Source organism: Euprymna scolopes, chromosome 6 (genome assembly GCF_053919585.1).
Source record: "Euprymna scolopes isolate OS-2025 chromosome 6, ASM5391958v1, whole genome shotgun sequence".
NCBI lineage: Eukaryota > Metazoa > Mollusca > Cephalopoda > Sepiida > Sepiolidae > Euprymna > Euprymna scolopes.
In genome coordinates this window covers 22,526,896-22,543,529 of record NC_136487.1, presented here as the reverse complement: position 1 = coordinate 22,543,529, position 16,634 = coordinate 22,526,896, and the positions used below count along the sequence as shown (strand labels likewise).

Here is a 16,634-nt window from a genome sequence, read left to right as displayed (position 1 = left end):
CTGAAAGACAGAAAAAGAAAAAAAAGAGGCCCAAGATGGCGGCTGTTGTTTTTTAAAGCCTCCGGTCATGCGTAGATCTCAAGCAGTCCCGTGTGGTATATGCAAATTGGGTATGCCCGAAACATTATAAAAGGCGAGTCGCTGGGAGGAGTGGGAGAAACGTTTAAAACATGCGAACAGAGAACAACAAACTCTACTCAATTCAACTTGTGAACCTCTGCTTGACGTTTTAGCCAAAACGTTTTGTTGCTTTGTGTTAGACAAAGACTTCTGATACAATATAATAAGTATGTGTATGTGTTTGTGGGTGTGTGTGTTTCAGTTATTTGCCATACTTTTGAGGGAATTCAATTATATGAGAATTTTTTGCCTTACTGCTAGTTTGGAATATGTTGCTCCCCACCTGGGGGCATCGCATTAGGGATGTTTAAATTATTTCTAAACTGCTCTTTCATATAAAAAATTGAATTCATTCAAAAGTAGCGCTAATAAATCATAATATTATATTTTTATATTAATAAATAAGGAGAGCCTCATCTGTATGTTATGCATCTTGACCGGAAGCCGCCAGGGTTCTGGAAGAATTGGTCTTTTCAATAATTATCTTTCGCCTTATTAGCTCTTTACATCAATTGGCTTCATGTCTTGTTTAAAAATGTTTTCTATAAAAAAAATCCTATCGGGTTGATCATTCATTTATTTTTGTTGTTTTTTTTTTTTTAATAGGGAAATGCTTTATTTCTTTGAATTCTGCATTTTTCATACCAAAAGATCCTAACTGTCCAGAAGATGTTGAGACTACGGAATTGGCCCACCAGTTTACCACCGGTTGGTTTGCTCACCCGATATTTATTGATGGAGATTATCCACCCATAATGAAAACGAAGATAGGGGAGTTAAGCAAAAAGGAAGGCCGTGAAAAGTCACGTCTTCCTGTTTTCACAGAGGAGGAAAAGAGGTTTATAAAAGGTATGACTTTTTTTTGTTTTCACTCTTTTTGACCCCAAATAAAGCATATTGCCAGTTGGAATGTTAGGGGCTACTTTTTGGGATCATGTCTAACAAAGGACCGTGGGGAATTGAGCAGCGAGAAGTCTGTTCACATTTAAACTTCTGCAGGTTAGTACAGTCAGGGAAGCTGGAAACAGGGAATTCTAAAGTCTAGCAGTTTGAAGGAAGGAACTATTAAAGTAGAAGTCTTTCCAGCATTTGGGGACCTCAACAGTGGTGGGATTTTGCTATTTGTCAGGTTAGTAGTGGGTTATATATGTTGGGGAGACACAATTGCTATGAGTTCATAAAAGCACATTTAATTAAAGTACATATAAAACAAGCACAGAGATGCGACATTGAGACATTGAGAGATTGACACATTATGACATTGAGACATTGACACATTGTGACATTGACACATTATGACATTGAGACATTGACACATTGTGACATTGTGACATTGACACATTGAGACATTGACATATTGTGACATTGAGACATTGACACATTGTGACATTGACACATTGTGACATTGACACATTGAGACATTGGCACATTGTGGCATTGAAACATTGACACATTGTGACATTGACACATTGTGACATTGAGACATTGACACATTGTGGCATTGAGACATTGACACATTGACACATTGAGACATTGACACATTGTGACATTGAGACATTGACACATTAAGACATTGTGACATTGACACATTGTGACATTGAGACATTGACACATTGAGACATTGTGACATTGCGACAGAGGTTGGAGCTAGGCTGACAGTACACATACAACTTATGATTTGAGACTTTTTTGGACTCTGTCTAAAAGTAAGAGACTAGTGGTAGATGCTCCAGCTCAGATGTGGCAACAATACTTTCCATACATGGGCTAATTATGGCTTTGTAAAGATATAGGATGCTCGGTGGTGTGAGTAATTTTCTAACATGGTAGAGGGAGCCTACCTTCTTTACTACAGCCTTGGCATTGTCCTCAACGTATTTGTTCCAATTCATGATAGTTTTCATGGTTTCTTTTTCTTTCTTTTTTTTTTTTTTTACTTTTTATCCCTTTTTTCTTTTTATTTATTTGCCCCTTTTTCTTTCTTTATTTAATTATATTTTTTCTTTCTTTTTCAATTTTCTTTATTTTTTAAATATTTTTTCATCCTAATTTTTTCTTTCTTTTGCTTTTCTTTTCATTCCTTTTCCTTTCTATTTCTTTTTCTTTTTAATTAGAAAGAACTATTAAGGATTGAAAATCTAAGTTTAAAAATTAGATGTAAAACTAATGCAATTGAAAACCTAGGTTATTGGAAAGAAAGAGAAATGAAGAAGTACAGGGTGTTCCAAAAGTCTTGGACACATTTTGATATTGAATATTTCGAAAACTATTAAAGATATAGAAACGCATCTGGTATATTCAGAAAGCTTGTAGTCTCAAGTTTTTCATGGAATGTTCAAAGGTATTTAATGTGAGCATCATTGGGCACGTTATACACATCAAGCCGATAGTCCAATTTTTGCCAAACATATTGTCAATCACATCTTCTGAAGTTGAGGGGCATCCCATTCTCTTAGCTTGGCATAAGCACCCATCCGCCATGAATTTACCATGCCATCTCAATATGGACTTCTTTTCTGGTGGCTGTTTTCTGAATTTTTTTGCAAAATGTATGTTAAGCAAGTGTCCATAATTCAGTTTTTGCAAATTCAAACACACAAAACGCCTTTCGTGGTTGAGTGAACGCCATTACTGGGTCTGAAAAGAAATGAAAAAAAATAGCAAAATTACAAAAAGAATTTAATGCATTTCGCTTTAAAATGACACCAATTTTATCTTCCTACCATTCATAGTAATGCAAATGTGAGGACTTGAAATGTACCCAAGACTTTTGTACATTAGAGCTCAGGAAGAGAGGGATACAGATATTCAGAGAGAGAGTGGAACAGACAAAACAAAGAAAAACAAATAGAGGGAAAGAGGAATTTCAGTTAAACTTAACTTGTGCTTACCAGTATTAAATGTAATTTTGGTAAATTTTTACTTTTTTTTTTTTTTTTTTTTTTTTTTTACACAGTGATCACCACTTATCAAGGCCCGGAAGCCACTCAGGGATAAGGGTTATTGCAAGTACATTACGTTAGTGTGGAGATTTGATGAAGTGTTTAATTAAGGGGGTGGTTCATTAGGAATTTGTTAACATTGGACTTGAAGACATCCAAGTTGTAGTCCGGAGGGAAGCAGGCAGATGGAACAGAGTTCCACAGGCGTGCAGTTCTAAGAAAGAAACTTTGTTCATGGAATCCGCGTTTTGATTTAGGCACAGATATAGAGTGGGGGAAATTTTTCACAGTGGATTCAGCTAGACGGGTGTTTTTCGTGAAAGATTGGCGAGGGGGGACCAGAGATTGGAGTTCAGACGAGCACCTGCCATGGAAATAACAATAAAACAAGGATAGGCTCGCAACGTCTCTTCTGTGGGAGAGAGGTTGCTGGGTAGAGAAAAGGGCATCCCCCACTAAGCCACGAAGTCTATTTTTTACTCTGTTAAGGCAGGATAGGCTGTTTTTAGCAGCTCCTGCCCAGATATGGCAACAGTATTCCATCCTTGGACGTACTTGGCTTTTATATAGATAGAGAATTGCATCAGTAGTGAGATATCTTCTGGAGCGGTAGAAGGATCCCACCATCTTTCCAGCGACCTTGGCAACAGACTTGATGTACGTGTTCCATTTCAGATCAGGAGTAAAGGTCGAACCCAGAAGCTTGTCAAAACACGGGGCCTCACCCAGACGAGAGCCATCCATCACAATTGATTCCAGCTGGGGATCAGAGCGTTGATGATGTAAGGATAGGAGTTTGGTTTTGGATGCATTTAAGGTAACCAGCCACATCTTCCCCCACTGAACCACGCGCTCGAGATCAGAGGAGAGAGAATCAGAGAGAACTTTGTCATTTACAGCCTTTGATGTGTTGCCGTAGATGGTCGTGTCATCAGCATAGATGTCAACGAATGATTTAAGTATGTGTTTAGGGAGGTCATTGATGTAGATCAGGAAGAGAGTTGGGCCCAGGATTGACCCCTGAGGGACTCCAGCATTTATATTGCAGGCCTCCGATTTTTGTCCATCTACCACTACTCTTATGAGCCTATCGGAGAGAAATGATTTAATGATTGAGAAAACATTTCCAGTTATACCGTAGCTGGAAATCTTGTGAAGTAGACCCTTATGCCATACCTTGCCGAAGGCCTTTGATATGTCAAGAGCAATTGCTCTAGAAAGGAAGCCTTTGTCAAGAGATTCACTAATCCTGTGGGATATAACCGTCAGCACATCTGCGGTAGATCTTGCAGAACGGAAACCATATTGTGTGTCACTAAGAAGGTTATTCCTGCATAGGTGGTTGACTATTTCTCTATTTAATATGGATTCCAGCAACTTACTCATAACACACAGGAGACTTATAGGTCTGTACTGAGAGGGAGATGACTTATCACCTGAATTCTTAAATACAGGGCAAACTGATGAGGTCTTCCAGGGAGTAGGAAAGCACTTCTCCTTAAGGCAGCGCTTAAATAGTTTCGTAAGTATGGGAGTAAGTTCTGGTTGAAGCTTTTTTAACACTATAATTGGAATGCCATCAGGGCCAGTTGCTTTACTGGAATCTAGGTTCTTGATTAGCTTGGCGACCTCATGCACAGATATTTGTATGTTACCTAGCTTGTTCTGTGTTATAGGAGGAAATATGGGGAGTTGATGGCCTTCTTCGCATAGGGTAAAATTAGCTGCAAAGTTCTTTGCAAATAGTTTGGCCTTGTCTGACACTGACGAGATGACCTCTTGTCCATTGATAATGGTTGGGATAGAACGCACACTTCTGTTCAGGATCCTATTTTTTATTTGCCAAAACTGGTGGGATCCAAGCCGTTGATCAGCTACCTTGGATTTAACAGACTGGGCATATAGCCCTCTTGCATTTTTTATTACTCTTTTACAGTGGTTGTTGGCAGACCTGAAAGCAGCTTTAGTCTCAGTACATCTATTACGTTGGTAGCTATGGAAAAAGTGATTTCTGTGCGTGATAGCAGTGGCACATTCTGGGGAGAACCATGGCTGGCTGTTAGGTTTTTGTTGGAATTTTTTAGATGGTATGAATTGGTCTATGCCTACAATTAACCATTCGGTCAGATCTGATACTATAGAGGGCACTTCCTTTTTAAACATGGAGTGCAGAGGTAAATCAGATATGAATGTACGGAAGCTATCCTAGTCAGCCATAGAGTATTGGTATACAGTATGGTGGAGGGGTACGTCTGGGGGCTTCTTACATTTCGTTTTTATCTTAACTGATACGACGGAGTGGTCGGAGGATCCTAGAGGAGAATGAACGGAACGTGAACATAGCTCAGGGGAAGTTGAGAGAAAAAGGTCTAAGAGGCTTGCATATTGACCGGGTGTACTTTGACTTCAACCTAACACCCACTTTTCAAATGATGACTTTTATAGATTTCCGGACTATGCTGAAAACGAATATCACATTCAAATTTGGGGCAGACAAGTAGCTTTTGGGATATTAAGACATTTTTCCCCAATGTATTACTTAATAAATGTCAATGGTGTTCACCATTCTTAACATGAGGAGGAGGGAGGTGTTTTGTAACCCATATGTACACTAATACTTGTTCAGTTAGGAAAAAAGACATGGCCATTAATAATGAAAACATAATGGATTACATTGGATAATAAAGATCTTAATATCCAGAAAACTATTGGTCTGCCCCAAATTTAAAACAGATGACAGGAATTGAAACAATTTTTGCTGCTCCTGATAATTTATTATATAAACAGCAGTTGTCTTTTTGCATGTGTCTACCTAAAAGTCAAACTATATAAGACATACCAAGGAAGCTGAAGTATTCTTTTCCAACACTATCTCAAACAGAACATAGACACAGTTTTTGCAGCATGCATTCATTTACATGTCAACAGGAACAACATTAGTCAGAGGGGACAGAAACATCTGGGGCAGTTTTTTTCCATTTGTCAGAAACGGACATAGAAGTGATAATAGAGTGTAGGAATTATAGATCAATAGAGAGGAAGGTAGAAAGAATTAAAGAAAGTTCTAAAAGAAATATGTAACACACACTTTTTAACACTTTTATTTTGTTATCTAGGTGCCAGGCAATGCCAGGTAGTCATGCTAGTCATGTATAAATGATAGTTTGAACTCTTTTTCTTTTTGTATGTTTGCTATCAGACCAAGAGCCAATTGTGATAAAGCTTCAACACATTCTAGTTTTATTGACTCTTTAGAACCTTAATGTTCTTTAGTATAGTTTCCACATCCTCATATATATATTTCACTTTTATATATATATATATATATATATATATATATATATAAAAGTGAAAGTGTCTCTGTGTGTGTCTGTGTATCTATGTGTCTGTGTACATTTCCCTACGCAATAACTCTGTCAATTTTTAGTCTACAGACTCGAAATTTGATATACAGTTTACTGAGATGTAGGAAAATCGATGTGATAGGTTTTTGGCCAGAAATTTGGCGATTAAGAGGTCAAAGTTCAATGATTTGACCTTTTAGAACTCTATCAAACTCCTCCGACAATTTTGGGTTTAACCACTTGAAATTTTAGATATAGGTTCTTTGGACATGGATCTAACTTAATAACTTGATTTGAGCCCAAAACAATAAATTTTAAGGGGTCATAATAGGGGTCAAAGTTTTAAAAAAATTGACCTCTGCGGTCTCTTTCAAATTACTCAGGCAATTTCTGGTCTAAATATTTGAAATTTTACATAAAAGGTATTCAGAGATAGGGCAAGCTTTTTAATCGGTTTGGGTCAAAAAATTTTAGTTACCAATATATAAATGTATGTATGTCTGTTTGCATGTCTGCCTTAAACTTTCAATAGAGGCGACGAATTTTACCAAGATCAGTATCGTTTTAAAGTTTGATCTTTCATACGACAAATATCGAAAAATTGGCTAAAAACATTAATATCTTCCCCTTCAACTAGGCACTTTTCTACAGGGGGGGGGGATCACTTTTTACGCCGATATTTTTTAAAGTTATCCTCTCCTTTAGATTGTCTAGCCTTAATTTTTAAAAATGTCGCTTCCGGTTTGGCGGTGGTCGTAACAATATAAACGTTAGGTTTTACCCCGTTCTTTTCCTCCTTTGTGGTACAGGTTTGAGCCTGCCTTCCTACTACCACTTTTTTTTTTTTGCTCAACATACACATCCAAACACTTGGGCAACGCGGGGCGCCCATGCTAGTATATATATATATATATATATATATATATATATATATATATATATATTATAGTTATGAAAAAGGAAAGACTGAATCTTTTTGTATATATGATAAAAAGAAGGGAAAACATTTAATGAAGGTTAAGAAAAAAAAAAAAAATTAGATAATGGGGTAGAGTCGGCCGACCAAGTTTCGCCCCCACTTTTCAAAAGTCAAATCTAGGTTTTTTTTGGTTTTTTGTTTTTTAAAATTTATTTTATTATTATGGGGGAAACAAATTTAAATATGGGGAGCGACTAAAATAAAATTATTGGGGGTAAGAAAAAAATATGGGGGAATGACTAAAATAAATTTATCGTTATGATAATTGTACAATGGGGAGAAAACGCCTTAGAGACAAATCACGTCCAAACCCAAAAGACAGTCCTTCTGCTTACATTTTATGAACATAATCATTCTTAACCGGACGTGAATAGTCTCCAAAACCTTTAAATGAAATAAAGAGTGAGCATGACTCAGGATAGAAAATGAGTCACTATTGAAATTCATTGCACATTGTGGGTTTTTAAGCAAATGGTCCGTTATAGCGGAACCATACATATTGCTCAAAATGTCCGTTGGTTGGTAAATTCCATTCCGGATTTTACTAAGTACATGTTGTTGGACGCGACCATCTAACTTGAGGCTGGTTCTGCCCATGTAGTTGGCACTGCAGCTACATTTAAATTGATAAATAACATTATTCATATAATGGGAAGGGGGCAGAACATTCTTTCGAGAGGATGGCAATAATGGTTTTGTCGCAAACACCACACGTACATTGGAGGCAAACTAGCAATGTTCCACAGCTGAGCTAATCTGTTTGGTGAATTTTTCACTTATCCCTAACCAACGTAAACGAATGTAAATTGGACATTTAGCCACCATCTTAAATTTTATTTGAGAAAAATTATTTATTTTCCTTTTTATGACGGAGTTAATCACGTCAAGAGAGTAACCATTATTGACAATATTACAAGAGCGGGTCGTAAAAAACTTACGCTTCAATTTAATAATAAATTGCAACTATAATAATTCGCTACTAGCTGTAAAATGTTGAAGATCCATTTTACAACCTTGTGTTTTGCAGACCCTACCATAGAAAGAAGGAATATCCGTTTTATGGGTTTTAGGTAAGCCAGACAGCCTGGGGTGGATAGAGCCTGAGGGTCAATAAAAAATGTCCTTAATTTGTCCTCGCAGAAACTATCTCCTGCTGAGTTGTTAGTACTGGATCACGGTTTAGAATTTTGTGTTCCACCTTCTGGTATTAAACGTAAAGAAGTATTTTGAGAATTCGAAATACGTAATGCTCAGGCAGTGAGGTTTCAACCTGTCTCTAAAAACAAGGCAAGATAAGGGCTCGGGAGTGGTGGTACTAAATCATCATGATTATGTTCATAAAATGTCAGTGATTTTTGATGACACTGAAAAATTTATAAAATTAGGCCCTGTTACTACTGCTTCCTTAGAATCTAAATTTCAGAAGAAATTAGTAAAGTGGGTGAAAAGTGGTGTACTCTCTTCTGACATAGCTAATGAGATCAGACCCTCAGGCTCTATCCACCCCAGGCTGTCTGGCTTACCTAAAACCCATAAAAAGGATATTCCTTCTTTCTATGGTAGGGTCTGCAAAACACAAGGTTGTAAAATGGATCTTCAACATTTTACAGCTAGTAGCGAATTATTATAGTAATTACTGCTTAAAAGATTCATTTGAGTTTGCTAATTTTATGCAAAATTATAAAGTTGCCAATAAATTCATATGCTCTTATGATATTAGCAACTTATTCACTTGTGTCCCTATTTTGGAGACAATAGATATCTGTACTGATTTTTTTATATCATAGTCAGATATCACCTCCTTCCATTCCTGAAAATAGATTTATTGGATTAATGAAATTTGCCACAACATCGGTTGAATTCAGTTTCAACAATATAATGTATCGGCAAATAGATGACGTAGCAATGGGCTCGGCCCTTGGACCAATAATGGCGAATATATTTGTAGGTTTCTATGAAAAACAATTATCTGGACTCATAAAAGCGCTAGTCTACTTTCGATATGTAGATGATACATTTTGCCTATTCAATAATCAGAGGCTGTTCTTCAACTTTGGAGTTAAAAAAATTAGAAGGCTTTACTTTTAGAATAACCCTCATCTATTTCACAATTCATAATGATCCGTTCATTAGTTTAGAAGATTACCCTGTACATACACACACGTATCTTGCATATTCTTCTAAATATTTGTATTATCTTTGATTTATGCCTTGTTTATTGTTATATCTTTACTTTTGATATTTATGCATTTTCTTTTATTATATACTTGGGAAACTTGTGAACTTGTCGATAACTTATATAATCCTGGTGTGTGTCTACACCTGTTTGTTCAATTAAAAATCTTTTTTCCTTTCATTTACAGGAACTTCTGATTTTCTTGGTTTTAATTTCTACACATCGACGCTTGTGTCTGCACCTGACAATGATATGCCGCCTGATATTCAATATGATGTTAATATTTTGGCAAAATACACAGTTGATCCCAGTTGGAAACAGTAAGCAGACCTATTTTTGATTTGAGGGGGATAGACTGTCAATGTTCATATATATATTAAACAAATACATATTAAATATGTATATTAAATTCTTGTTATACATATATAACTAACCTGGGTACCTGCCATTGTCCGGGTGTTTGGAGATGTATGTTGAGCAAAAGAAAAAAAAAAAAGTTGTAGTAGGCAAGTAGACTCGAACCCATGAGGCGAAGGCGGAAAAGAAAGTGGAGGTGTGTGTAAGGGTGTTGGTTGAAGAAAAAAAAAAAAAATTGCGAGTGCAAAGAAGAAATAAAAAAAAAAGTGGTAGTAGGCAGGCAGGCTCGAACCCATACAGCGAAGGAGGAAAAGAAAGTGAAAAAAAAAAAAAAAAGTGACGCGTTAGCTGTTGCGCCCATCACCAAACCAGAAGTGACGTAGGTTTAAATTAAGGTTAGACAATCGAAAAGAGGCGATGACTTTCAAAAATATTGGCAAAAAAAGCGACCCCTCCCTGTAGAAAAGTTCCCAGTTGAGGGTGAAGGAATTAATGTTTTTGGCCAATTTTTCGATATTTGTTGTCTGAAGGGTCGAGCTTCAAAATGATACTGATCTTGTGAAATTCCATTGCCTCTGTCAAAAGTTTTTGTGAGACATACAAACATACATACATACATACATTTAAACAGACAGGTGAGATTTATATTATAGATGTTTTTCCACAATTAAACAATGTCGCAGCTCACACAAACCATGAAAGCTGTAGAGTGGAAGTCCTAGACTCGAATTCGCTTTCTTCGTCTCACCATAAGAACATATTCAAATTAAGATTCAAAACTTAAGTGAGTCATCAAACTGGGTTTTTAGTAGTTTCACTCAGTTCTTCAAATAACTTGCTTTGTTTATGTTTCTGAATTTTTGAAATAAGGATTGATTATTCATATTATTTGGATTCTTCAGACTATTATACTCATTTTGAGTGTTTTTTCACGTTTCGGTTGATGTAACCTTCGGCCCTCTTCAGTTGTATCTTGTTAAATTCTGGAATCTTTTAAACAAATAAATAAATATTAGCTATTAATGGTTACATCAGTTAGTATTTATTTGGTTGAAAAATATTTGGCAGGAAAAATTAACTGAAAAAATCATAAACAGGATGCATTATAGACAAAGGAGTCGTCAGGTTTCAAACAGATGATCTTCAGAGCATAACCAAATGTTATGTTATGTTTGATTGAGAGAGTAGCAACTGCTATAAGAAACTTTGATAGAAGCAATAAAGCAAACAAGACATGCTATAAAATTTCTAACAAGTTTGATAATAATTATGCAATGGGCTTATAAATTAATAACTGTCTTTGTATATATATATATATATTTCAATGTATTCCCATAGATTTTTTTACTTGTAGCTCAGATGGATGTTCAAATAAATTATTTTTTAAGAATGTCAAAAGTTGGTTAATATAATAATTAATGAATGCAACCAACGGTTTAACCGGAGATGACCTTATAATGGTTGAAATGTTGTTAATGTTTCTGTTACCAAAAAATAAACGAACACAGTAGTACTTTTAATTGAGAAATGAACTTTATCAGTAATTGGTTGCATTATAATCACAGATGAGACAAGTCGTTCGGATATATAACATTTAAAGAGTATGAGAGTACATCTTTCAAACTGCTTGGCCTAACGTTCACAGGAAACATGAGTTGGAACAATTATATTGAAAACATTGCCAGGGCCGCTGCGAAAAAGGTAGGCTCTCTCTACCGTGCTAGAAAACTACTGACACCTGAAAGTATCCTGTACCTCTATAAGGCTACCATTCGCCCATGTATGGAGTATTGTTGTCACATTTGGGCTGGTGCATCTGCTGCTAGTCTCTCGCTCCTAGACAAGGTTCAAAGAGTCGCCAATCTGATAGGCCCTGAACGGGCATGTAAGCTTCAGCCTCTGCATCCCTCTGCCTGTTCTACAAGTATTTTAATGGTGAATGCTCTGACGAACAGCAGACACTTGTACCCCCACGACGTAGACACCCTCGACAAACCCGACAGCCAGCTAAATCCCACCCCCACACAGTAGAGATCCCTAGATGTAAAAGATCTTTCTACTCCAGTAGTTTCTTCCCCAGAACTGCTAGACTCTGGAATTCCATTCCAGGTCCCTGCTTCCCTAACTGTACTGACATGTAGAAGTTCAAGTGTAACGTGAACCAACATCTTGCTGCCCAAATCCCAACCTAGTGCCCCAGTAGTTGCTGCTCCTGATAGTAGCCCCCTACACCAAAGTGGCAATGTGCCTTGTTTGGGGTGAAAATGTAATTTAAAAAAAAAAAATTTAAAGAGTATGAAAATCCAACTTATTTCTGTTTTTTTTTTTTTTTATAGAATGAGTCTGTTTTTTTTAAATATCGTGCCACATGGATTGAGGGGAATGATGAATTGGATAAATAAAGAATACAATTCAGTGCCTGTGTTTCTCACAGAAACAGGATTCAGTAATTCCACTGGAACAACTGATGATCCCGATCGAGTGCAGTTCTTCAAGTCTTACATCAATGAATTATTGAAAGGTGAGTTAATGAGCATTTGTTCATTTGACAGTTATAGATAAATATCATAGATCAGAATGGATAGGACATAATACAAAAAAATGGCTTAAACAGATGACATAAACATTTCTGAAACCACTGTTTCGTATGCTTTTCTATTAAATAGTAACAATTGTTTTTTTTTGTGTTTTGTATTTTATCCAAAATTAATTTGTGATTTTAGACCACTCCATTCATCCAAATAACTGAATGAAACAGTTTTTGTTCTAATATATAAAGAAGAAGTCAGTAGATTCTTCAACTTCATACCTAAATAGATATTTGATTCTGACTAGTCAATGAATAACTCAAAGAACCCTTAGGTGGTTCACAAACAGAGGAAGTACGACAGTCTGTAAAGAATGAAAAGAAAGATGCAAGTGATATACACTACAGCTCTACCCTTTAAGGAGAGTTTTCTTCAAAGCCAAAATTAAGCGACACTTTGAACTTTGACTGTACTTCCAACCAATTCCTCTTGAAATAAAATTTCATTCCAAGGATTTGAACTGAATCATTTGCTCAGCAGAAAGGAACCGAAAAGGTGGTGTCACTACTCCAACCACCCAACCACAGGTCGATTGACTTGCTGTGGTTGATTTAAGCCCAAGATCATTTCATACTGTGTGAATGCCTCTATCTCCATCTTTATGTCTACAAAGTACGATACACACAGTGATGTCATTAGCGAACATGGAAACCCGGGTTCACACTCCACCAGGCAAATTGATTCTACATAGGACCAAACTGCCTCCCTGATCTTGCAAAGTAGTAGCTCCAACACAAGGATGTAAAGCAGTGATAACAGACCTTACACACTGACATTTATCTGCACCACTGCCATCAACAAGTGATACAGAATGAGGATTCATTTGCAGAAGTCTGGTTTAAAACCGTCATTCTCTAAAACATGTCAAGAAGTGATGTTTGATTTTGTTGAAAAGTTTGAACTGATCCAAGTTGATCAGTGCAGCCATTGTATTATTCTTTATCCTCTCTAAGATTATGCAAATCAGATGCAAGTTGTTTTGAATCAATTTTCTTTTTCACTGCATGGTTCTGCTCAAGTTTAAGCAAATCTTTGATAACATGCTTCAACTGGTTTGATAAGATCTTGGTTAAAATCTGCGTTCAACATAGTTATAAGCCTCTGATTATTTAGCTCCTCCTCACTATGCCTGTTTCTTCAGCAATGTGATCACTGTCTCTGCTTTATTGTTATTTTCATGGCAAGTGTTCATCTGAGCTCTGATCTATGATCCCACCTCGCCAAACTTTCATGAAAAACACTCATCTAGCTGAAACCACTGTCAATAGTTTCCCCCACACTTTATCTGTGCCTAAACGTAGATTCTATGAACAAAGCGTCTTTCTTAGAACTGCATGCCCATGGAACTTTCTTCTATTTGCCTCTTTTCCAGCTGACTACAATTTGGTAATCTTCAAGTTCAATGTAAACAAGTTCTTGATTAGCCGACCCCTTAAGTAATCCAATTTACCAAATTTCCACTACTAATGATTACTACGATATTATCTTATTGTCTACTATACACTCAATAACCCTTATCCTCAAGTGACCTCCGGGCCTTGATAAGTGATGATTCCTATGTAAAAAAAAAAAAAAAAAAGACTCCCTTGGTGACTTGACTCATGATAGGACCCTTGTCAAACAAATGATTGAACACATCTGTCAAGAATGGGTACGCGGCAGATACTATACTTTAACCTGAACCACACTTTGATCCCTACCTGAAAGTTGAGAACTTGTTGATGACTAACCCAGTGTCTATTAACGTGTTTTCCTAAAGATTTTATTCTGTAGAGAAATGAATTCTTCTACCCAGTCGAAAAGTAGGTACAAATACTGTCCTGTTTTTATTGAAGTTTATGTACTCTGTTTTGTCCTAGTTTTAAGCGAGAGGGAGGAGAGGCAGGTGTACAAGAAAAATAATTAGGTAAATAAATTAATACATACATAATAACTAAAATAAAAATGAACTTAAGAATTTAATTTTAATGCATCTAAAACTAAGCTTCTATTTTTCCATCATCAACACTCTGACCTTCGTCTGGCATCAATTGAAATGAATGGCTTTCATCTTGGAAGCTCCATGTTTTGACAAGCTTCTAGGTCTGATCTTTATTCTTGATCTGAAATGTAACACATACATCAAATCTGTTGCCAATGTTGCTGGAAAAATGATAGAATCATTCTATTGCTCCAGTAGATATTTCACTGCTGATACAATTCTCTATCAGTATAAGATCCAAGTACATCCTAGGATAGAATACTGTTGCCACATCTGGGCAGCAGCTGCTAGAAAGACCTTATCCGGCCTTGATAGAGTTAAAAATAGACTTTGTAGACTAGTAGAGGATACCCTTTTCTCTTCCCTGCAATCTCTTTTCCACAGAAGAGAAGTTGCCAGGCCAGCCTGTTTCTGCTTTGTCATTATTTTCATGGCAAGTGCTCGTCTGAACTCCAATCTGTGCCCCCCCCCCGCCAAACTTTCACAAAAAACACTCATCTAGCTGAAATCACTCAATAATTTCCTCCACTCTTTATCTATACCTAAACATAGATTCCATGAACAAAGTTTCTTTCTTAGAACTGCTCACCTGTGGAACTCTCTTTCATTTCCCTGTTTTCCAGCTGACTACAATATGGTCATCTTCAAGTCCAGCATGAACAAATTCTTCATGAGCTGTTCCCTTAAGTAATCTAATTTATCACTACTAACAACTACTATGATATTGTCCCATTGACTACCATATATCCCTGAGTGGCCTCCAGGCCTTGATAAGTGGTGACTCCTTTGTTAAAAAAAAATGATTGTCCTAGTTTTATATGATTGTCCTATTTTTATTTAAGCTTATGTTTTTTTTGTTTTTAAATAATACCAAATTCTGTCTGTTAATTTTGCAGCTGTGAAACTCGATGGTTGCAATGTGATAGCATTCACTGCCTGGACATTGTTGGATAATTTTGAATGGGTTTTTGGATACACCTGCAAGTTTGGATTGGCCAGTGTGGATTTTGAATCCGAAGAAAAACGTCGAACTCCAAAGAAGTCATTTTATTATTATTCTAAGCTTATCAAGAATAATGGATTCACAGATATTTCAGAATGAACAAGTGGAAAAATAAAGAACATTGAAGTTCTCTTTGAAAAAAATGAAAGGAAAAAGAAACGAATGAGATTAAATATCGCCAAATCAAGATCCAATTCTATTTTTTGCAAAATGAATACAAATTATGAAAAAGTCAAATCAAATTATAACTATTTTTTTATAATTAAATATTTTATATGATTTCTAATTGAAATAAAAAAATAATTGAATAGAAATTGAAAAATATAATAAACAAAACATATACATATATTAAATGTACCATCATTTATTCTACTTTGATTACAGATTAAATGCTTTGAATAAACAGACAAATTGTTTTGAAACCACATTAATATGCAAATATTTTATTAGAAAAAAAATTATTCAATTTTTTTTTTCTTTAAACATTAGAATAGAATGAAAGATTTTTGTTTTTTGTAAATAAAATGTTTGGACTGTTCTTTGGTATTGTGTTAAAAAAAACAAAAAAACTCTTCATTTTAAGCCTTCTTGGAGTGGGAGTTATTAAAGACTAGTAGGGGTGCCCGGTGTTGCCCGGGTGTTTGTAGGTGTAAAAAAAAAAAGTGGTAGTAAGCAGGCAGGCTTGAACCCGCGATACAAAAGCGGAAAAAAAAGTGAAAGAAAAGCTGAGAGTTTACCGCTATGCTATGACGCAAGTTGAAAGTGTAAAGCGTTGAAATTTAGCGATGTCAACCATAGCAGATAGCGAAATGAAATCACTCACTTAAGTTTGGCTGTAGGCCAGTTAAGCTTGCAGCTTTCTGCCGGATTTGTTTCCCCACGAAAAGCAGCTCCCCCCAAAATGGGGGAGCTCTGGCAGTGTCCAAATGAATAGCAGTTGTCTGATATGAAGGATTTTCCCCACATTGATCAAAGCTAATTTCCTTCAAGACGTCCTTTTCAACAACTCTTGACATATCAAAGGCTTTTGATAGCGTACAGCATAAAGGTCTATTTCACAAGATCGCTAGCTATGGAATTGCTGGAAATGACCTCTAAATTATTAAATCCTTTCTCTCTGATAGGTTTATAAGATTAGTCGTTG

General features: G+C 36.1%; 1 protein-coding gene across 6 annotated transcripts in view; it reads left to right on the top strand.

Moving 5' to 3' along the window:
• The window catches only part of LOC145277560 (cytosolic beta-glucosidase-like), a 38,810-nt gene extending 22,782 nt beyond the window's left edge, over positions 1-16,028 (top strand). For all 6 annotated transcript variants that reach the window (XM_080129035.1, XM_080129032.1, XM_080129033.1 and 3 more), the window contains 4 exons: positions 727-969; positions 9,749-9,881; positions 12,255-12,439; positions 15,384-16,028. In XM_080129035.1, coding sequence (XP_079985161.1) covers positions 727-969; positions 9,749-9,881; positions 12,255-12,439; positions 15,384-15,589 — 767 coding nt within the window. In that variant the 3' untranslated portion in view covers positions 15,590-16,028. The remainder of the gene's footprint in view (positions 1-726; positions 970-9,748; positions 9,882-12,254; positions 12,440-15,383) is intronic.
• The last annotated feature ends 606 nt before the right edge of the window (positions 16,029-16,634 follow it).